We start from the raw sequence: 22,958 nt of genomic DNA, 5'->3' as shown, positions 1-22,958 counted from the left end.
GATGTAAATACTATAGGCTGTTTATTTTAAATAGGTACAATCAGCCCTTAAGTGTGAGACCCTGGGATGTGTAACATGTAAAAGCCATGAATGTGAAAATGATATTTATAAATAATAAGCATGTTATTCAGCTCCTGTATTGACTGTAAGTCAGTTCTTTAAAAAAATTAAATCAAAGCTTATTTCTCTGTTAGACTCCTAAGTATTTTAAATCATTTTCAGAAATGTATTTTAATGAAAATGTTCTGATTAGTATTTGACCTCAGATTATAATTTGTCTCCTTTTGTAGGGTTAGTTAGTTTGTTTTTAATTAGTTCAATTGAGAAGAAAAATGTGAACTACATCACTGCAGTAGGAATGGAATACCACTACAAAAAATGAGGAAAATACTGAGTACAAATGTATTTCTATACTTTGGAAAATGATATAATGAAGGCTCATATTATATTAAATTACATTAAATTACCTGACTTCCTAAACTGCTGTAGTTCATATAATATACATGGCAAATAGGGAGGTGCTAAGCATCCCAAAAGCATGCCTCAAATTTGTAGGATACTCTTACCTGAAAACGTCACTTGACATTTACCGTCTTTATTTTTGTGAGCATATTCTTCCCATGTATTTTGTTTTCAAAGGAATGGTCACACGCTTTTTGGTGTCCTAAATTACACTAAAACTCCAGGTGGAAGTCGAAGGCTTAGATCCAATATCCTGGAGCCACTAGTTGATGCTGAAACGATTAACATGAGACTGGACTGTGTTCAGGAATTACTCCAGGATGAGGAGCTCTTTTTTGGTCTTCAAGCAGGTAGTAGTTTATTTTTTAATACATAGTATTATATTTCTTTTTAGACATTTTTTCTAATCTATGAAAGTATGCAGTGTGACTCAATATGTTTGAAAAGTTGTTTTTTTTAATTATTTGTCAGGTGACACATATAGTGGACACAATTTTTTGAAGTAATCTTTATTATGATAGTCATATTTTTCTCAAGTATTTTGCTAAGACAAGTGAGTTTCTCTGATAAAGTGGATAGAAGTCAGTGAGACAATAGCTTTTTTGAAGACTTTGAGTTTGTCTCTCTACCTCTATGGCTAGATATGCACTATGTTGGAAGTGTACAAGTATATGTAGTGTATACATTAAAAACAAATAAAGACATTGCTGATGTAATACTTGTTGTGTATGCATATTTTTTTCCGTTGCTTCATAAAACATAGTGGTCCACACAAATTAAAAAAAAATACAATACCAGAGTATGAGTTAGTCCACCTGAAGTTGGATCATGTAATCTTAACCTTTACCGCAAGAGAAATATGATTCAATCTAACAAAGAATATTGCTGAATTGGTATATGTCCACCTATACAATAATCGCTGCATGCTTAGGTATAGTAAGTATAGTTATGACACAATAATTTAGATGGCAGTTTTTTTAACCTGGTTTATTTTTCCCTGGTAAATAATTTGTGAAGATGGAATGAAAGAAAAAGATTAGCATAAGTATCGCTAAGCAATCGTGTCACTAAGCAATCGTGTGCATTTTTAAAAAATAGATTTTATTACAATTTCAGTTCAATTTCTGATCTGTTTACTTTTGTTTTACAGTTATCTCAAAATTCCTGGATACAGAACAACTACTTTCAGTTTTGGTACAAATTCCAAAGCAGGATACAGTAGGTTTCAAAACATGCCTTAGATGATCAGTTATCTGGCTATAACATGCAATTTATAAATGTGATATCTATAAATATGCATGATACGATAAGAAAAAAACTGCACCTTAAAAAGACATGAAATAATGTTATTGGAGATTGAGAGTATATCTTATTTTACAGCAGATTCTCATAGGAGAATGTTAGAAAAATTTGGGTTTGCTTCAATATCACATTCATCTTAATTTATGCAAATTGACTTCCAAAAATGTTTACTTTTTCATCACTCTCCACCTTTATTCTTCATAAGTGTACATCGTATTTGACAGTACTAGGATGAGAGAGGAATTTTCTTCACATCAGCATAAAAGAAAAAAGCATATAACAGAAATTTACTCTCTTATTTTTGGAGGTTAATACAATTTTTGATAGTCTAAAGAAAATTAAGCATCTTTCCTACTAGAAATCAAATAATTTCTTAGTTTTCATGTAATACAAATCAGTAGAAATTAGTCTTTATTGCCTGAAAAAATATTTTGAAAAAAGTTCTTAGGAAGCACTCTGACTTTGCTCAGCTGTGCTTAAATACAGATAAACTGTATTTTATATTGTATTGATAAGGAAATACAGATTTCCTTAAAAGACCCTCTTGTGTCAATCATGAAGGATCCTTAGAAGTTGGATCAACATCCAACTTTTGGTGGAAATGAGGACCACCTGCTCTGGATTACTTGGTCACCTGTCTGAAGTACAAATTCAGTAGATTCTGTGCCAGATGAAGTTCCAGGTGTGACAGACTGATTCCTTGTCTCACAGGGAGAAGGTACCAGTATTTGTGGTGTAAATGAATTTCCAGGAAATAAAAAAGTTAAACTAGGGCTGATCCACTGACATAGCACTTAAATCTGTAGGACTTTAAGTCTCTAGCACAAAACCAAAGTCAACCGCTTCTGTGAATTGTCATGCTTTACATATCAGAGGGACTGTGGACACATTCATTTCAGATGCAGTAAAGGATAGGCTTGCATTTTAGTCATTAATGAATCGTGAAGAAGTAACATTATATAGGAGGGCTATCAACTATGGTTGTAGTCGTTCATTTTCTCCCTTTGACCCTAAAGTGCAGCATGTACAAAGATCCACTTTTAACACCAGTTAAGTTAAAGTTCCTATAGAACTATTTTCGCAAGGGCACGTTCTATTATGAAATACCAACTCTTCACATATGACCATATCTCTCCTTTTGATGTCCAATTCCGTCATGGGACTTAGACCTCATATTTATTTGCAGATTATGATTCTTCCGTTCATACATGTAGCATTGTTTAGTCATATCTTTTACAGAAAACAACTATATAGAAGGTAAGATAAGGCAAGAGATGCCCTCTACACAAGAGTAAAGAGTTGTTATATATGAATGAGAAGATTTCACATGGGGTCATACTTCTGTGTTCATGTTGAAAACTGACACTAGATTTTCTTCAGAACCAAACAATGTGCTTATCTGTGGTGGTTTCTTAAAATCTTCTCACACAGTGCATATGTATTGCGTATGCTATGCAGTACATATGCTATGCCCTAATATCAGCAGCAAAATTCTTTATCATAAATGTTAATGGGGCATACAGAACAAGCTAGAATGTGGATGTGGACAAAACGTTTTTAAGAGCAGTCATTATTGTAAACAAAATTTTTAAACATTTATTGGATTTTTTTTTTTATTACATGGACAGGTGTTTAAGGATATAAATATATTAACCAAAGATAAGTCAACCAAGTTGGGTTATGTTATGTTTAACAGCATTTATGAAAAGGGCTATGCTTCTTAATTACGATGCATAGTGTATTTGCTTTGAAAGAGTCTACAAGCTATGTAGAGCTTGTATAGAGCTATGTATACGTAGAAGACTAAAAGAAGTTTTCACGGCTTGGGTTAGCAGAGTGTTCTCAGAGTCAATCATCAGTGCAGACATATGAAAATATGAGCTACTGATGGGCAAACTATCACAGTAGGCAATGTAAAATTTAGGTAAACCTTTTTTTATGCAGTTATGCATCAAGTTGACAGAGTGAGCTTATAAAGTATTTTAGCAATTTTCATTGAAAGTATAAACCTGTTACAGTTAACAGCATGAGTTCTGCTAGTTCTTAAGTACTTTTTTAAACAGGCAGACATACAAACACTTCCAATATTTGTAAACTTTTTCAACAGGTTAAAACCGCTGAATCGAAAATAACTAATTTAATCTATCTGAAGCATACTCTAGAACTCGTGGAGCCGCTAAAAGTAAGCTGTCTCTGTCTTTTTTTTTTAATAAAGTACAGACCGTTTTGTCCTTATTTTTATACAGTGCAGTTTGTTAAATTTCATAGAATATAGAATAGAATATCTGAAGTTGGCAGGGACTGATAAGGATCATTGAGTCAAAAAATATATATATATTTTGCAGAACACAATACTGACAACATAGTCTGTTGATTTTAAGCCAATTGAAAATATGCATTTGAGTCTAATACTCTTAAGAACTGGATTTCTACCATTACCTGAATAATTGATTTTATAACAAACATTTAACTGAAACTCCTGTTCAGATTCCGTAAGCTGCTTATGCAACTGCTAATAAGCCTCAGTGGATCTAAGAACTTTCAGTCCTTTAAAAGGGCTACAAAAAGAAGTAACTGTTCATGTCCGTATTTTAATCTTCAACAGGCTGCTTTAAGAAGCTGTAACACACCACTCCTAAAGGCTTACTACAATTCTCTTGACGATACAAGGTATTTATCGTAATACTTTAGCTAGTATGTTAGAAACTCATCTTTCTTAAGAATGTCTGTAAGATTAAAGATCTTGCATCTTTGCTTATTTGTAGTTACAGGTATAGCTCAATTCTTTTGCCTAAAGGCTGATCTTAATTGTCAAAAATTCTAATTTTCAACTAACTAGCAAACAAGTACAGGGGGAAGAAAGCAAACCAGAAAGCTAGCTATGACACTGCAATTGCTGATGAACTGCACTCCATTAGAAATAATTCTGAAAAGGCAGCAATAGTGGTTTCCTACAGTCCCCATAATAATGCAAAAATCAACTGTTGCCTCTATATTTGAGAAATAATTTGTGTCTCCAAAAGATCTGAGTGATATCTTTGGTCAGACTTGGGTATAGTCATATTTCATTCTGAGGCGAAAATAGACATGAAATTTAGCATTTGGATTTAACAGTAGATAACTTGCTTCAGTTATGTGTAATACTCTTATTTGTAGTTTTGGAACAATATTGCAAAGAATTGTAAAGTATTATGTAACTAATTAGCAATACAACTAATATTGCAGATTTGGAATTATACTTGAAAAGATTACAACTGTAATTAATGACGATACAAGGTACACAAAAGGATGTCTGAGTATGAGGACCCAGAAATGCTATGCTGTTAAGCCTAACATCAATGAATTCCTTGACATAGCTCGTAGAACATACACAGAAATTGTTGATGACATAGCAGGTATTTCTAAACCAGGATATTTATTTATTTGGAGTTCAAAGTACATTGCACCTGGCATGTAGAAGCCATGTAATCATATGTATTATAACCTTCTCATATGTAAAAAGTATTTAGTATTAGTATAAACTGATTGTCATTGATAAGTAACTGAAGCACTTTTGAGATACATATTGAGATTCTCCTTTTGTAGATAAAAACTCAGTTTTATTTTAATGAAGTTGAACAATTATATTGATTCCTATATTTAAAACTCTTCCTTATCCTCTAAAAGTACAAAAAAGTTAAAGTAACAGAATTATTCCAATTAAAACATTCTGCATAAAACATGTAAGTCTTTGTTTTAGCTTCTTGAATTAAAATGTCAGAGTTCTTTGTTCTTTATATTTTAAGCAGTCTTGATCTATCTGTGGGCTGCTTTTTAGCCAAGATATTAAGAGTTGGAAAATACGAACAAAAGGATTTTTAGCATAATGTCTGTTACTGTGCTTTAGTAACCTTCCTATTTATCATTAAGTCAAAATAGAAGAAAAAAAATTACTTTCTGGAATGAATTTCCTTTTTTTAGTATAAAATGTTGATTTCTAGCTAAAGGACCATCTTCTTAATTTACTATATAATTGGAAACTTAAAAGAGCATCAGAAACTTTAGTATCTGTCATATCTTGTGAGCTTCCTGTTTCCTTCTAGTCTTACATTCTACGTCATACACAGTGAAAAGTACAGATGCTATTGTTTTTTATTTCCTAAACCTTCCAAAATTTGGTAGCTGCTAGGATTCTAGAATGTGTGAACAGGTGTGTTCCCCTCGCCTGTTTTCCCTGTAGCCCACATGCTTGCAGAAGGGAATTTTTTTCTCTTTTCCTCTTTACTGGATTAAACTCATAAGTGACTCCAAGGCTGAAATACTGTTGTCGTGTACCTGGACTTCTCTAAGGCCCTTGATACGGTCCTCCGTAATATCCTTGTTGCTCAGTTGGAGACAGATGGGTTTGACAGATGGACTAAGGAATGAGAGGTGGATATGAGATGGATGGCCACATCCAAAGAGTTGCAGTCAATGGCTCAATGTCCAAGTGGAAACCAGTAATGAGTGGTGTCCCTCAAGGGTCCATACTAGGACCAGTACTATTTAATATCCTCATCAATCACAGAGATAGTGGGATCGAGTGCACCCTCACCAGGTTTGCAGACAACAACAGGCTGAGGAGTGCAGTTGATTCGCTAGAGGGAAGGGATGCCATCCAGAGGGACCATGACAGGCTTGAGGAACGGGCCTGTGCGAACCCCCTGAAGTCCAACAAGGCCAAGTGCAAGGCCCTGCATCTAGGTCAGGGCAGCACCCAGTATCAATATAGGCTGGGGGATGAATGGATTGCAGAGAAGGTCTTGGGGATACTGGTGGACAAAAAATTGGACATGAGCCAGCAATGTGCGCTCATAGCCCAGAAAGCCAGTTGTATCCTGGCATACATAAAAAGAAGCGTGGCCAGCAGGTCGAAGGAATTGATTCTTCCCCTCTCTTCTGCTCTGGTGAGACCCCACCTGGAGTACTGCATCCAGCTCTGGGGTCCCCAGCACAAGAAAGACATGGACCTGTTGGAGCGGGTCCAGAGGACGGCCACAGAACTTGTCAGAGGTCTGGAACACCTCTCCTGTGAAGAAAGGCTGAGAAAGTTGGGGTTGTTCAGCCTGCAGAAGAGAAGGCTCCAGGGGAGCCTTTCAATATGTAAAGGGGGCTTGTAAGAAGGAGGGAGAAAGACTTTTTTTTTACCAGGGCCTGTAGTTACAGGACAAGAGGCAATGGTTTTAAACTGAAAGAGGGTACGTTTAGGTTGGATATAAGGAAGAAAGTTTTTATGATGAGGGTGATGAGATGCTGGAACGGGTTTCCCAGGGAAGTTGTGGATGCCCCATCACTGGAAGTGTTCAAGGTCAGGTTGGACCCTTCCAACCCAAAAGTTGCCTTCCAACCCAAACCATTCTATGATTCTATACCCAGAATGTCCTAAGTTGCTAGTCTACATTGTGAATGGTTGAAACATGAGAGTGGGCAAGCTTAGAGCAATGAGCAGCGGGGAAACACCACTAAGTAGCTCCATCCTTTCTTCTGGCAGGAGTACCACACTATTACCCTCTTTGCAGTATTCAGAATTCCCATGATTTAACAGTGTGTATTCTTCTATCATCTAACAGTTTCCCACATACAGTATCTTTTCAGCTAGGAACGAGATGGATTTAAGGGGGGGATTACAAATGTAAAACATTACCCTCAGTCTGGGGAAAGCAGATGGCTTAGAATCATGAACTGGTTAAAAACTGAGAGTGCCTAGTCTACAGTTCATACTCTGTCTACTGATTAGACACTGACGCTAAGTGCTTGAGCAAACTTTCCTTTCTATGGTTAGGCGCACCTGGGAGTTGATCAAATGCACGAATTTATCTGATTTTCCACTAGAATTTTTTGCCAATAGCTTTATGCAGCTAGATTTGTTACATAAATATGTTACTTAAATAACTCCCTGGAGACCCACCTCTAAGGCCTTTTGTCATGTCACTTACCTGACACATTCAGTGCCTATAAATCCCATTAACAGTGTGCATCTTTGTACCAACACAAACATGTATGTGTGTGTATGCACATGAATGTATGTAATTTGGATCACATCTTTATTTGTGGTATGTAGGTATGATAACACAACTTGCAGAAAAGTACAACCTACCAATGAAAACAAGTTTCAGCTCTGCTCGTGGATTTTTTATCCAGATGAATGTTGATTGTTCAACATTACCCAATGGCCAACTTCCTTCTGAATTTACAAAGGTATCTGTACTAGATATGTTCATAATATGTTTGTATACTTAATGTATATAAAATGTATGATAAATTAATACAATACACATTAGAGAGTAATTTAAGCAACAATTAAAATAATTTCAGTGAAAATATCTAGAAGTAAATGAAGATATAATGGGTATGTTTTTATAACTGCCATATTTCTTGTTAATATAGTCAGAAATGTACAATTACATGCAATTATGTTGTGTGTAAATGTAAAGTTGTATATCTTGCTGATAACTGCATTCTCTTATATGGGTTTTTCATAAAAATTTATATGGGAAAAATTAAACCAGGCATTGTTTTTTCCAGTCGTGTCCGTCCCGTGTGTCCCTCCCCGCCCCGTATTGTTCCCAGTTTGCTTTTTAGAAACTATTTTTGTTTCTGATAATATGGCAAGATCTTATTGTTGGTTTGAATTCCCTCTAGATCACTAAAATGAAAAACACATATAGCTTCACTTCAGCAGATTTAATAAAAATGAATGAAAGGTGTCAGGAGTCCCTGAGAGAAATATATCACATGACCTACTTGTAAGACCATTTAAAACTATTTGATATTTGCTAACTTCATTTATTTTGTCCAATTAACAGCTAATTACACGTTTTCTTAAAACTATCTTTCTGTTAAGTTATGGCTACTTACAGAAATAATCCGAAGCGACACCAATCAAGTGTACTTCCTGAGACAAAAAAAACCCCCCACAAAGTGTGTATTGTATTAAACGTGATTACAAATATGTAGGTATTTATTAATAAGGGTGGCCATGATATTTATTAAATTTTTATGGGTGAATTAACTACACAAAATGACACAATTAATGCATTAGTTTTGTAATGCAGAATTGTCACTTTTAATCAGTTCCTTGCATTTACAGTAGAACTGTCTATTTCTGTATTTTGTCCTTGCTGCATATCATGTTGCTCTGCTGTCTATTTCAGAAGACTTACTATGTGTAATGTTGCATGTCAATTTTATGGAAATTCTTTCTATAAACCATGTGGGGTTTTTTAGTAACATGAAGGCCTAAAGGAATTAGTTGCATTTGACGTGTTAATAAAACACAGTTGATTCCATAGCTATATTTTTAGTTCATTCTCTTTGTGAAGCTTTCTTATGAGCTGTTAGTATTTGAGCTGTGCATCTTGTGTCTGATAGCAGAATTTGATCCAAGATGACAGTATAAGATCTTAATTTGCTTCAAAGAAATTTATAGATTTGCTTGCATCTGGCAGAGATGATTGCATTCTATGAGTAACCTCCCATCCTAATGTATGCAGTATGAACATTATTAACTTGCTTTATTTCTCTAAGTTGTCTAAAGTGACAGCATGTACTGTGCAACAACTAAATCAGTGTCTTATTTCAGAATAGTGTGTAAACTACTGAACGAGGTCTATGAACACATTCATTGCCTATACAAGCTGTCTGACATTGTGTCAATGCTGGATATGCTGCTTTCATTTGCCCATGCCTGCACTCTTTCTGATTATGGTAAGTTTCTTCTTTGATTCTGTCATTGGCCAGATAAAGACCTTCCTGTTGGAGAATATCCAGGCTGTTTTGTCTGGTTCTCCAATTGCTAAGCCCATGTCATTTATTTTTCTGGGTCTCAGTAGGCTCTGAGTGTCTCTGGTCTATCCTTGCCAGTTGTGTGCCGATGTTCTTTCTGTTTCCATTCACTGAAATTACATTCTACCATTTAGCTGCTGTAAGCCTTCACAGCCGGTCTTTTCAAGATAGCCAGTTTAAACATATTCTGTTCAAAAGCACGAAGCCTGTGAACATTCTGAGTTTACATTTCTGTTCTGAAAGGGCACAAGATAATATAAGCAGATCAACATTAAGTATATACTGTAAAACAAAATATCTGGCTACCTTTGTTTATCTGTTTCAATTTGTGTAGCACTTTTAGACATTTTTGGAAGTAGAGTCTTCTAAGGAATCCAGGATCACGTGCTTACCTGCATATTGTTCATCCTGCTTCCCTAGCCCAGTTCTGCGATGTACAAATGAGCACATTGTCTTCAATTAGTGCAGACCTGAGATACTTATCTATACTTATCTATGGCTGGAAGCCATCTCGGGAGGTGTATTAGCTCATCGTTATTGATGCTGCTATGTAATTTCCAGTTCAGAGCAGGATCAGTTTACTTTGCAGTATGGACTGTGAATCTTCATGTGCTGATGATTCCAGTCGTAGCACATGAATTGATAGGTAACTGAACAGTAACCGATATGGTTGAGGCATCGCAACCTTTTCCTGCCAAATGAATCGGCGCATAAGTTTTCTTCAGCAGTAATAGTAAGACCAAAGCCACTTAGTTTCTCCCATAAATCTACACCTGCGGTTTGCACAGCCAGGCATGAATGTGTATCCATGGAAAGAAATAGACTCTCATTTGTAGCTTTCAGTCCCCTTTCCCCCTGACTCTCTCATCTAAATCATTACATGACTAAAACCTACACCAGGTAATTAAGAGTTCCCCAATGTTTAAACCTGAAAAACTGTTTTGGCACTTCTTTCTTGAAGGCTGCTCCATTTAAACAGACCACCAAATTTAACAGGGCTTCTTTGTTAGCCTGGGGTACTGCCATTGAGGTAGACAAAGAGGAGGCTTACGGACTAAGTTCAGAAAAGAACTGTATTCTGACAGAAATACATACAGATAGTCCCGGTATCAAATGGATCTGTGTAGGCATAGTATACACCCAAATAATCAATATGATAAAATATAACAAAAATAGAAGGAATGCTACTTCTTTGTTTCCGGTGCTTATATAATAAGGTACGTATGTAGTAGTAACAAAGTTCATGACCCCTGTACTTCATATGCTCATAGCAGTATAAAAATAAATTATTAAAAATATAGTAGCTATGAAACTGGCTTTCAGGTTTTCTGTTTTAATTACTTTTCAAGTGTCGCATTTTTCTCTATTACTGGGGTCCAAGCCTAGTTACTACAGAACACAAACACAGAATGTTAATTTAGAAATGAAGTGTTAGTTATGGGGTTCTTTTTGTAGTAATAAATCATGAAGACTTGCATGACAATCAGAATCTATACCTGAAATTGGCTGGTAATTCTTCCCAAATGCTGCATGTTGGACTTGCTCACTACAGGAAAGTAAAAATCGGGGAATCAGGACCACAGAGTTTGACTTCTGCTCTGCAAGAATTGCTTTATTTCAAAACACACTAGTTTAATAATGTAAAGGTTTCCATACTAACTCTGCAATTTTTTATGTCCTTTTTCTCATTTAGTTCGTCCAGAATTTACGGATACTTTAGCGATCAAGCAGGGATGGCATCCCATTCTTGAAAAGATAGCTATGGAAAAACCTGTGTCTAACAACACCTATCTGACAGAGGGTAACAATTTTGTCATTATTACAGGACCAAATATGAGTGGAAAATCAACATACCTAAAACAGATTGCTCTCTGTCAAATTATGGCACAGATTGGTGAGTAAGAGTGTACTGTGTTAGTAATCTGCTGCAGCACATTTATTCTCTTCTAGTTAAAAATATTTATGCAGTTGAGTGATTTGGCTCCTAGAATAAGATTCTATCTAAATAGTAACAGGTAAGTTTTAGTCTGTTTGTTCCTACCAGCTCTTGTGTTGCTGACAGAGGCCACTGCAAGGTTTTGGGTCTGCCATTGGAAACTTATGGGGCCCCATCTGTGTATCTGGAAGCCTCCTTAGTCTGTCTTTAGGAGAAGCACAGTTGTACGATTTAATTCTTTGGAGCACCTTAACCCAACCTAGCACCTTATGCTAGATTGATAGCGAGTGTCCTTGAAGTATGCCTGTTGGGCTACGTATGTGTTAGCCATCCAAAAGGAATAGATGAACTTGAGCATACCTCAGTTATGTAGAGAAACAGGCTTGCAGCCAAGTAGAATGAATAGATAAATAATCAGCTACTTAAAATAAAAGTAGTAATAAATACTTCAAGGTTCTATCACTAAAATTATAAAAGTAAAGCAAATATTTGTAAAGTCTAACTGAGACTCATCCCTATACTCAGGAATTACTCATGATTTTTGCCTTAAAGATAAAGGTAAGGCTGGTAGCACAGGAGAAAGACCTTAATAGGCTGACTCTAACTCTACTAAAATGAAGCTTCTTAGCATTGGAGAATAAAATTTGTCCACCATGTGTTTGTGGGTCCAGTCCCCAACAACTGCAAGTTCTTCAGGAATTGCTCTCAAAAACAGGAGTTTAATATAAATAAAGGAGACGGTAAAGTCTTTTGGCAGGTTTCCTGTTCTTTTCTATTCAATAAAACTAATAAGCCTCAAAGTCTGATGAAGGCAATATAATCTTGGTTTTGGGAAACTAAGATTCCTTGGGATTAGTAACTCAATGGCTACAGAAATGTAAATTACTCCGAGTGTTTATTCTCACTTTTGCATCCCTTTAGACTGACACACAGCTTCAGGCATATGATTTCTTAAGGCTTTACTGATAAGCTTCTTATAATTATGGTATCTATGTAATATTTTCTTATAAAGTAATGGTAAAACATAATCTTATGAAACTGTATAGACTAAGATGCATTCTCTAAAGTGCATAAAGACAAAGTGTAAAACTGATATATGTCGTGTGTCCGTCCCCCCCCCCCCCCCGATGTATTCAGGCAAATTGGCGTTTGTCACACTGATATGAGAAAACTCGTATTTTACTTGTTTTGTAGGTTCTTATGTCCCAGCAGAGTATTGTTCTTTTCGAATTGCAGAGCAAATTTTTACCAGAATAGGTATGGATGATGATATAGAAACAAATGCATCAACATTCATGAAGGAAATGAAAGAGGTATTAAACCTAGCTAATCCAGGGTCCAAGGCCCATTTTTACTGTTAAACTAATTGAAATTGTACTAGTATATTTCCACTGAAAGAGTGTACTTTGAAAAGTAGTCAAAAATTCAGCTTTCATCTGCTACCTTGATGATAAACCACAGAAATCCAGGCATGTCTTAGATAAAAAGATATCCCAATACGAGTAAAAATCAGTGCTCTGTTGGACAATAGCTTCAATGTTTTGCTATTTCTTAGACCTTAAATGATTATTTGTAGGAGCCTAAGCCCTCTCAGTTCCCTTTCCCGGACTGATAGGATTTTGAAGGAAAGTGGTATGTTCAATGGAAAAGAGAAAGAGTGCTGTAGTATGAGTCTTTGCTTGATTAGAATTGACAGCTGTTTGAAAGCTGTGAAAAGGCAAAATTTGTGGGTCTGACAAGATTTTTTTAACTTTCAGCGTTAAGTTTCATCTGAATAACACACAGTATTCCTATTAGCAGCAGTATTCCTATTAGGGTTTTTTAAAAAGGCATTTATAGGAATGATAACACATTAAATATTTTCCTAGATAACATACATCGTACAAAATGCTAATGACAAATCACTCATCATAATTGACGAACTTGGCAGAGGTACCAGCGCTGAAGAAGGTATTGGCATTTGTTATGCTGCCTGTGAATATCTGTTGAATTTAAAGGTAATTCTGTTCTGAAAAAAATTTAAACCTTATAATTATTTTGTCATACTGAAAGTAAATAGAGTATTTTCCCATAATTAAGCTTCAGTTTTGTAGAGATTTCTTGCCTAAATATGATATTTTTCATAATTGGTGAATAGTAAGAGTTACAGTGATAGAGAAGAAATGCTGACATAAACTGCGCTTCTGTTCACTGGTTGTTGTGATTTAACCCAGCAGGCAGCCAAGCCCCACCCAGCCGCTCACTCACTCCCCCACAGTGGGATGTGGGAGAGAATTGGAAGGGTGAAAGTGTGAAAACGCGTGGGCTGAGATAAAGACAGTTTAATAGATAAAGCAAAGCTGCGTGCGCAAGCAAAGCAAAGCAAGGAATTCATTCACTCCTTCCCACTGGCAGGCAGGTGTTCAGCCGTCTCCAGGAAAGCAGGGCTCCATCACGTGTAACGGGTACTTGGAAAGACAAATGCGATAATTCTGAATGTCCCTTCTTTTTCTTTCTTCTCTGCAGCTTTTATTGCTGCATCATATGGTGTGGAATAGCCCTTTGCTCAGTTGGGGTCAGCTGTCCCAGCTATGTCCCCTCCCAGCTTCTTGTGCCCCCCCCCCAGCCTGCTCGCTGGTGGGGTGGTGTGAGGAGCAGAAAAGGCCTTGACTCCGTGTAAGCACTGCTCAGCAGTACATAAAACATGGGTGTGTTATCAACACTGTTTTGGTCACAAATACAAAACATAGCACCATACAAGCTACTGTGAAGAAAATGAACGCTATCCCAGCCAAAATCAGTACAGTGGTCACCAGCTTTCCAACTTGCTTACAAGCTTGCATTTCTATCTAGAAAGAGAAGAACCCAGTCTCTTTAGTTTTGCTTAGTACAGCTTTGTATGCTTGAATGTTAAAGGTGTACTCTTTACCTGGCTGTTATCTTTCCAAAGTACAGTGGTAGTTCCACACAACTTACGAATTGGCCACAGAGCTTAGAGGCTTGTTTAGAAAAGTGGAAGATGGTTTTAGATGGGTTGGAAGTTTCACCTCTATTACTAGTTATGTGATCAACCTCAGGTGGTTGTCAGCTTTTTGAAGTAAGTCTGTAGGTGTTCAGGTTCTCATCAGAGTTTATTCAGAGTACTTCTGTGGTTTGGTTTGGAAAGCTTAGATATTTTCTGTAGCTTGTACTTTTGGCAAAACATTCCTTGAGAGTATTAAGGCAACCATTTGACAATCATTCAAACTAACCCTAGTCAAATTTGGTAAGCATCATGGATTTCCTGTTACTTCTGATATTCTTTTCCTTCTATTGAGAAAGGAGTGGGAGAATCCCCAGTTAGAAAAGATATCCTTGCCAATGGTAGAACTCATTGCTTAAAGATTTTAATCTACTTTAGTAATTTAAAGACAGCTTTTCAATGTTTTGGAGGAAAACCTGGACATCTGTGAGATCATTTAGTTCTTCTTATTTATTGTAACTTATTCCAGGATCATTTCCAAGATAAATTTTCTTTCTTGTTTCCTTATTTAGGCATATACATTGTTTGCTACACATTTCCTGGAACTGTGTCATATAGATGCTTTATATCCCAATGTGGAAAATTACCATTTTGAAGTGCAACATGTGAGAAGCAGTGCTGGAAATAAGGAGAAAATTGCTTACACTTACACACTCTCTAAAGGATGTACAGAGGAAAAGAACTATGGTAATGGATTCCACTATGACTTTAACTTAGTAAAGATTATATAAGATACTATTTCATTTATTACGCATCTAACAATATTTTTCTGCTGACAGATTTCTGCCAAGTTTGAATCTCTCTCATAGAGTAACAACTGCAGATCTGTAATATGTTCCAAATACTTGTGTGTTTTAAGTAACCATATAGTGAGATAGTAGTTTGGGGTAGTATGGAGAGCTTGCATGAAATTTCATAGTGAAAAAAAACCATTTTAGTAATGTCAGTAGCTACTTGATTCACCTCTGTTTGAATGAGATGAGCCATTCCGAGCACACAGCACTTGAGTTGATTTAATCTCTGCTTATGGAAGCAACTGAAAGTTCTGGAGAGACTTAAAGCTGTGAACGCTGAGGTTTGTGTTACGTGAAACTCTTATGTGTCTGCAATAAGTAATGATACATCAGTTAAATAGCAACTTGGCCCTTTTCGATTAGCAAAAAGGAATCAAGTTTCTTTAAAAAAGGACAGGAATTTTACTGTGTATCAGCCTAAGGCTATTTCGAGAGGTTTCACTAAAGCATCAGTGTTCTCAGGAAAGTGGGTTTACTTCTCTTCTAACTTTAGAATAAATCATACTGAAGACTGTACAGATTGACGGATTGTGGGTCAATAAAGAAATGAGCGAGTAACAATAAGGCATAACTACATGTTTTAAAGAGTTACAGAAATCTATGTTTCCAAATACTGGGTTCTGAAGTTGGATCCTTGATTTAGGTGACGTTTAATCAATAGGAAATTAGCTACGCATGACTTGTGCAAGCTAGTTGTAACTGAACGCTACAAATTATTCCAGTCAAGCTTCAATTAACTGGACTTAAAACGTTTCTTTATCAGAATTTCAGAATAAGTTTCCTTACCTTTTGGCAGCACAAGCTCAATTTCAGATGCTACAACACCACTAACTCAGAAAAATCGTATGTTTAGCGAGTATTCTCAGAGAACAGGAGACCTTCAGTAACTCGGTGTTGGTGTGTCTCGGGTTTACCTTACTTGAGCAAAGTTACATTCCAAGAAAGAGTACAAGGACTTTTCTTGACCCTTTTTTGTTTTTAACCCTACAGTATTAAAGCACCCGATGAAGCACAGAATTTCCTCAGAATAGCCAGGGACACAGGCAAAGGAAAAATTAAAAAAATCATGTTAGGGCAGAAAAAAATACTTTACATCTCTTTCTTACCCTGAGTATCTGGCAGTTTGGCTACTGGCAACAGTGTAGAAGTTGGGACATGACATCCATATCCACTGGATGTCTGGATTTAATGGAGAGCACATTTAGCACAACCTCAGTATTTTCCAGCCTGCCAAATTAAAAAACTAAACAGAGAAAGCTGTTAACAGCACTGTGCCATTTTTTTTCTTTAACCCCAATGTGTCTCATCCTGCTGAGTTTTACAGTATTACCAGCAGTAACTTCATGTGGAAGTGTATCTTCGATGTAGTGTTGCAACAAAGTAGACATTTTATTTTGTAACTCTCAAAACCATATTGTTTATTTAAAAAACAAAAATAAAAAAGAAAAAAAAAAGAAACAAAGATAAAATGTACATGAAAATTATTTTAATAAAAATTAAAACTTCATCCTTTAGAAAATAGGCAAAGTTAATTCTGGCAGGCATAGTGTGGAAGGCAGAAAAAAAATTACATAAAAAATCCTGATTTGTGTTTTATATGTTTAGGATTAAAAGCTGCAGAAGTTTCTTCCCTACCATCATCTGTAATTTTGGATGCAAAGGAAATCACAAATCATATTGCAAAACAAATTTTGGTATGTAGTAGAAAATTATAATACTGTAATTCACATTTTTTATAAGACTCAAATATATTGTCAGTTTCTGAAAGGATAAGCACTGCCTATGGTTTTATGAAAATAGATTTCATTAAAATTTGTATTTCTGCAACCAGTTATAAAAGATTATACTGAAGGTCACTGTTAGGTGACAACACAAAGCAGTCCTTAGGGTTAAGGAGTATTGGATGTAATGTTGATGTACAAACCAAGAATCGGAGATCAGAAATAAGCTGGAAAATAGCTAATATTAGTATTTTAATAATAGAACATAATTGATTTCATATTTTAATGCATGTGTATGTTTTTAAGAACAGGACAGGCAGAAAAGCACTCCTGAGATGATGAAACAGAGAGCTGTATACCATTTAGCAATGAGATTGGTTCAGACTGCCAGAAATTCTCAATTGGATCCAGACAGTTTGCGTGTATATTTGAAAGGCTTGAAGAAAAAGTATGAAGCCAGTTGTCCTGCACCCGGACAAAATGATGAGCAACAGTAATGTGTGACATAGGCTGTTGCTCTAATTTTTATGACTGCAAGATGATTCTATTTTTTTTGCATAGTGTTAGAAAACACTGCTTTTCCCATGTTTTTGAATTCTTAGTTCTTAGTCTAAATTATACTCACTACTGAAAGACCATATCCTTCATGGTTTTTTTTCCCCCAAAACATACCTGAAATAAAAGCATTTACTTTGCATGAGGAACACAGTTCTTTTTGATAATGAACTATATCCTTTTCATTATTTTAGAGACAAAAAAGTTGTATCATATTTAGTATTCTCTACATGATATATCTGGTATTACAGCTTTTACATCTGGTACTAAAGATCTTGCCTAACAAAAAGCAGTCTTTGAAACAGATGGTCCACTTATCTTGCATAGGCAAGCTTTACTTGCACTGTTGAACATGCATCCATAAATCCTGTTGTTCCCTACTCAAGGAGGGTTCTAGCACTTTCAATCATTATGCTTAACCCAAGATAACATTGGCAGTCCAGGACTGCTTCCTCTCCAGAACTGGGCAGCCAGAGCTTTTTTGTAACAGAGTAACCTCAAATTACTGTGGTATTGACACTGTTGATAAGTTTTTGTTTAGAAAGTAACGGGAAATCAATAAAAAGTTGAATATTCTTCTTCCTTGATTTTTTTTTTTTTTAGTACAACTTCATTGAGCGACTACAGCCATGTATTCCAGCCTGAAGGAATTTATCTTTCCTCATTTCCTTCTAACCAAGTTTGGCCAGGAGTTCTTATATATTTCTTTTATATATGTGTGTGTGTGTGTGTATATAACTTATTTTATATATATATATAATTTATTATACATATATCTGTAAAATGGGTAATACACAACAGTGTGATATCTAATTTATAACAAATACATTTTTATATATAGTTATAATACATATTTCCTTTTTATGTATGTACCTTTGTAAACATACCAGTGCAACAGAATAACATTTGTAGTAGGCGCGCTGTGGGTTTTTTTACCTAAGAAGGTTTTTTTATTGATTTAAGCTATTAACCACAATTCCCCTCTCTTCAGGCCTTAAATGTTGCCAATTATATCACTCATATCCATCAGTAATACCATATTGGTTGTCTACCCCAGTGACAATCGTGGCAGAAGAAAGTATTTTGTGTTCAGATTTCTTAACAAGAGGAACCAGGTGGCAAGGGATATATGTTTCAGACATTGACTGAACAGGGTGCACATCTCCCTGTTGGGGTCAGCCACCACAGCACCAGAAAGAACAGTTCTGGGGGTTCATGCCTGGGAGCCTGGGGTAGTTTGACCCCATCAGAACTGTTCCCCTCTTTTGCACACCTTATTTCAGAGCCTTCGGGTTGCTTCCAGTCGGTCTGTCAAGACTGTGTGTGTATATACTCTGCATACTGCATTCTTGAAACAGATTCTAAATAAGGAGGTTTTATTTTTTTTATTGACATCTGGATGCCAAGGAGCGGGACCGGAACACAAAAAAAATATAGATACTTTCAGACTCATTTTTGCATCACCTGTAGACAAATTGGCTTGAATTCTAGGGTCTTTGCTAGCACTGTCCAGAACTCCATGGAGGGGGGGAAAAAAAAGTACCTTCAAGGGCTGTACAGTGAGCTTTATTGCCCATCTGAGAATGCTGATTGAAGCAAAGGGGATCTCAGGAAGTTTACAGTGGGGGAATTGCAGGGAAGCAGAAAGCTCAGAGGGCAAAAGAAGGCTTGTCCTTTCCTGTCTCCTCTCCACAACTGTGTGAGTAGCAAGTCAGATTGCTGCTTTTTAAAATGCCCTTCTCTTACTCCTGCAGTTCCTCACTCAAGGTGGCAATCTTGGTGTTGAACACTAGGGAAGAGATTTTAAACTAAGCCTGGTCAACAGCTGACAGTAAAAGTCAAAAGGCATGCAACATTGTCTGATAAAGCCCTGAAATTTCAACAGACCATTCAGCTCTATGATAAGATTCCTATTTTGCATAGTCTGTAAACATCTTGTCCTAGAAAAGTATACGATACATATACTGTCTGCACTAACTTTAGCTTTTTAATGCAGACTTTCCTCAAAACCAAGGCTGCTGTCACCATATGTCTGTGAGACAAGGCTACCTGACAGAAGAAATGTTATTTGGAGTGTGAATTGAGGATCCAAAGCCAGCGCAGCAAGACAGACACTCACTTTCTAAAGTCTTTATTTCTTCCTCCACAAAATTCCTGGCAGCAGCAGGCCTGCAAAGGGACAAGGCAATTCACAAGCAGAAAAAGCAAAAATCTCATAAACCAAAAATATACTAGAATTCACTGTCACCCCTTTGGGTGTGAAAGACCAAGGCTAAATTTACTTCTGAAATTTTCTTTCCACTTGGCATACGCATTTTCAGCCCGACCTTCACTCAGCAGAGATGGCCACCCAAGACTTGACCTGCACCCTGCACAGTTTTAATACTAACAGAACTATATATTGATGTGTAATCATTTAAAAAAAAAAAAAAGCTCAGTGAATAGACCATATTGCTTTAAGCTACACTACTGGGAATTAATTTGATATATGGTAAGGACTACTGTAACCATAACCAGTTTTTGAACCAGTTTCAGTCACAGTAACAGAAGTGCCTTTAGTCTAGCACTTCAGAAATGAAGGCTTGATCTTGCAGCCTGCAGTACCGCAAAACAGTCCAAAGTCCAGTTTGGCTGGAGAGTTTGTCATAATCACAGCACTCAAGTGAACGGTTGGGCTTTTTCTCCTCTAAGGGTGTGTCATTAAATAATCCTTGTGATTCTGCAGGAAAAGAATGTCTCAAATGGGAGGCGGGTGTAACTTTTATACCCCACTTACTAACACCTCAAAGGACCAAGAACCACCAGCCTGAAAGTGGTCTATTCCTGTTCCCAGCAATTTTCATATCTGCCATCACAGCTCCACCACCATCCTGAAAAGCATAGTCTCTTCCTGCTCCCTGCAACTCTGAAATCCCACGTCACAGTTCCACCACAACTACAGACTTTGAATCCAATTCCTCCTACCAAAACCTTGTCCCTTAAATTATCACAAATCTGACACCTCAAATTGCCATGCGCTGTCTGCCTTGGCCTTGCCAGCATCTCCTGATTCCAAATTCCAGGTCAAGAGAGGCATCTTTCACTATCCTGAAACATGTACCCAAACTCCATCCGCTGCATCCCATCCAGAATTTTCAAAGGCAAAACTCAAACCCACAGTATAACCTCAAACTTTGTGCAAATCTTCCTTCAGAATCACTAGAGAGCCATCCGGGTCCCTTGCCTCATTCTCAAGAATCTCGTAAATGTTTTTTTTTTTCTGTAGCAACCTTTTACCCGTCTTTGGTTCCAGGCACAACTTGTTCTTGCATGCTTTTTATTGAGTCAAACCAGCTCTACTCAATTCCATATTTTACAGTATGCTTCCGATTCCTCTTTTTCCCTTTCCATTCCTCTGTTCACATCTACATCTTTCTTTTCCACAGCCTTTCCCTCCATCTGGTTTTCCATTCCTCTTTTCCCTTTTGAACCCTCTCTTCAGTTCACTGTCCCTCTGTCTGGCTCTTCATCCTTTGCTTTCATACCTGGTCCCTGCTGTCCCTCTGTTAGGCTCCCCATCCGTTTCTTTCTCTACCCGTCTCTCTGTCCACCTCTCTGTCTCACTCAGTTCCTCTGTCCAGTTCCCTTGCCCCGTGCCTGGCTCTCCATCCATCTTTTCTGCCCTATATCTATCTGTCCACCTCTACATCCCTCTTTTCCCTTCTTCCACTCCCTGTCCCTCTGTCTCGTCTTCCATTCGTCTTTCTGGCCCTCCATCCCTTTCTTTCTAATTCCTCTGTCAGACCCCCTGTCCATCTGTCTGGACATATGTCCTTCTCTTTTTCCAGCCCTTCATCCGTCTCCTTATACTTCTCTTTGTGTTTCTCTGTCTAACTCCGCGTCATGCTTTTTCTCTTCACGTTCCTCTGCCAAGCTTCCTGGACCTCTTTCTCACTCCAGGCTCTGTGTCCCCCCGCAGTCCCCCATCCTGCTGTCCCCCTAGGCAGGACTGCCACCCAGTGCATCTTGAATTGTGATGGTGATGCTGTCACTGAGCCACGTTTTCTGATGGATCTGTCTTCATGCAAACCGGTGTCATCAGCCTCATTCTGGTCCTCTTCCACCTGGGTGCAGCAGTAGCCTTGCGCCTCACTCTGCTTTCTGATACGCTGTTGTGTCATGGGACTTTCTAGCAAGGTCTGTTTGACTTGGGCCACTTGTGTGTGGTGACTTACGAATGGTGGCCAAAACCAAGCCTATAAACAGCAACCGTAAAGCGTTTCTGGTGTGTGTGTTCCTCTTCTGCTGCACTTCCAAGTGTAGGCCAAGCTACACGTGCAGTATAGCACAGCACAGGCCTGCAGCTTTTCAGGTGGTTATGTGGATTGCTAACTCCTCAACTGTACCTTACTTTTCTGGTCAGAATATTGGCAGTAACCTTCCCCTATGCCACCCAGCATTCAGCTCTGTGCTCAGATCTGATGTCTCGGTTTGAGGCAGTGCAGGCATGAGGCACTGAGACAGACTGTTGAGGTGGTGGGGAGGCAAGAGCTGTGAAAGTTCAGTGCAGTGCTCTAGCCTAGGGGTAGGGCAGAAGTGCAGACAGGTGCGATCAGGGTTTTTGTCCTCTCAAACACCGGAACTGAACCCTGCCCCTGAAGGAAAAAGGCGGGAGGAAGCTGACAGTTACTCAGTGACTTGTCACATGAAGAGCAGCAGCAGGAGCTGAAGAACTCACCAAACTGAGGAATACTACTCCAGTGATGACTCTGAAGGTGTCACGGGAAGGGGGAGGTACTGGCACTGGAGGCCCGTGGCAGTCACTCCCACGTGTTGTTTATGTGCCTTAACTAAACAATTGTTTTATTCTTTGCACTCATGGCTGTGGTTCCTGCAGTCTCTTTGCACTCAGTAAAAAGTGCCTGAGGACAGTGCCCAGGGGAAGAGGGTTCCCATTGTGTCTGAGGTGGTGGAGGCTGGTGCCAAGGCCTCTCAGATGCCTTTGGGTCCCTGGGGGTTCCCGGAGAATCCCAGTGCTGTTCATTGGGCTGCAGGGCATTTCCCTTGCCCTTCATTTGTAGTTTGGTGTGCCCTAGAGCCCTCCATTTGCCCTATGAATCTCTCAGTTCACATTTTGAGTTGTTCCAGACAACTCAAAATTGTCTGAGACAGTTTGTGTGCCTGCATGCCCAAGCCCTGTGTTTGTCTTACAGTGTGCCACAAAGTTTTCTGTTTAGCTTTCTCCCGTCCCAGAGTTTTCCCAGGGGTTTTTGGTGTGCTTCAAGGTCTGCTGTTTCTCTTTCCATGCATAGCAGGGCTCTCCCTTTGCCTTGTGCACCCAGAGTCTTCCATTTACCCTTGTCATCCCCTGATATTTTCTTGGTTTTCCTTTTATTGCAGCCCAA

At 37.8% G+C, this 22,958-nt stretch overlaps 1 protein-coding gene across 1 annotated transcript in view; it reads left to right on the top strand.

Moving 5' to 3' along the window:
- Positions 1-18,161, top strand: part of MSH4 (mutS homolog 4) — a 31,927-nt gene extending 13,766 nt beyond the window's left edge. The window contains exons 7-20 of the mRNA XM_072866863.1: positions 640-812; positions 1,613-1,680; positions 3,872-3,946; positions 4,370-4,434; positions 4,990-5,159; positions 7,844-7,980; positions 8,425-8,528; positions 9,365-9,489; positions 11,261-11,461; positions 12,698-12,816; positions 13,372-13,500; positions 15,017-15,191; positions 16,904-16,992; positions 17,331-18,161. Of these exons, the coding sequence (XP_072722964.1) occupies positions 640-812; positions 1,613-1,680; positions 3,872-3,946; positions 4,370-4,434; positions 4,990-5,159; positions 7,844-7,980; positions 8,425-8,528; positions 9,365-9,489; positions 11,261-11,461; positions 12,698-12,816; positions 13,372-13,500; positions 15,017-15,191; positions 16,904-16,992; positions 17,331-17,516 (1,816 nt within the window). The 3' untranslated portion in view covers positions 17,517-18,161. The remainder of the gene's footprint in view (positions 1-639; positions 813-1,612; positions 1,681-3,871; positions 3,947-4,369; positions 4,435-4,989; positions 5,160-7,843; positions 7,981-8,424; positions 8,529-9,364; positions 9,490-11,260; positions 11,462-12,697; positions 12,817-13,371; positions 13,501-15,016; positions 15,192-16,903; positions 16,993-17,330) is intronic.
- Positions 18,162-22,958: the final 4,797 nt, after the last annotated feature.

The sequence above is a fragment of the Ciconia boyciana genome, chromosome 7, assembly GCF_034638445.1.
Source record: "Ciconia boyciana chromosome 7, ASM3463844v1, whole genome shotgun sequence".
Taxonomy (NCBI): Eukaryota; Metazoa; Chordata; class Aves; order Ciconiiformes; family Ciconiidae; genus Ciconia; species Ciconia boyciana.
This window is presented reverse-complemented; position numbering and strand designations above follow the sequence as displayed.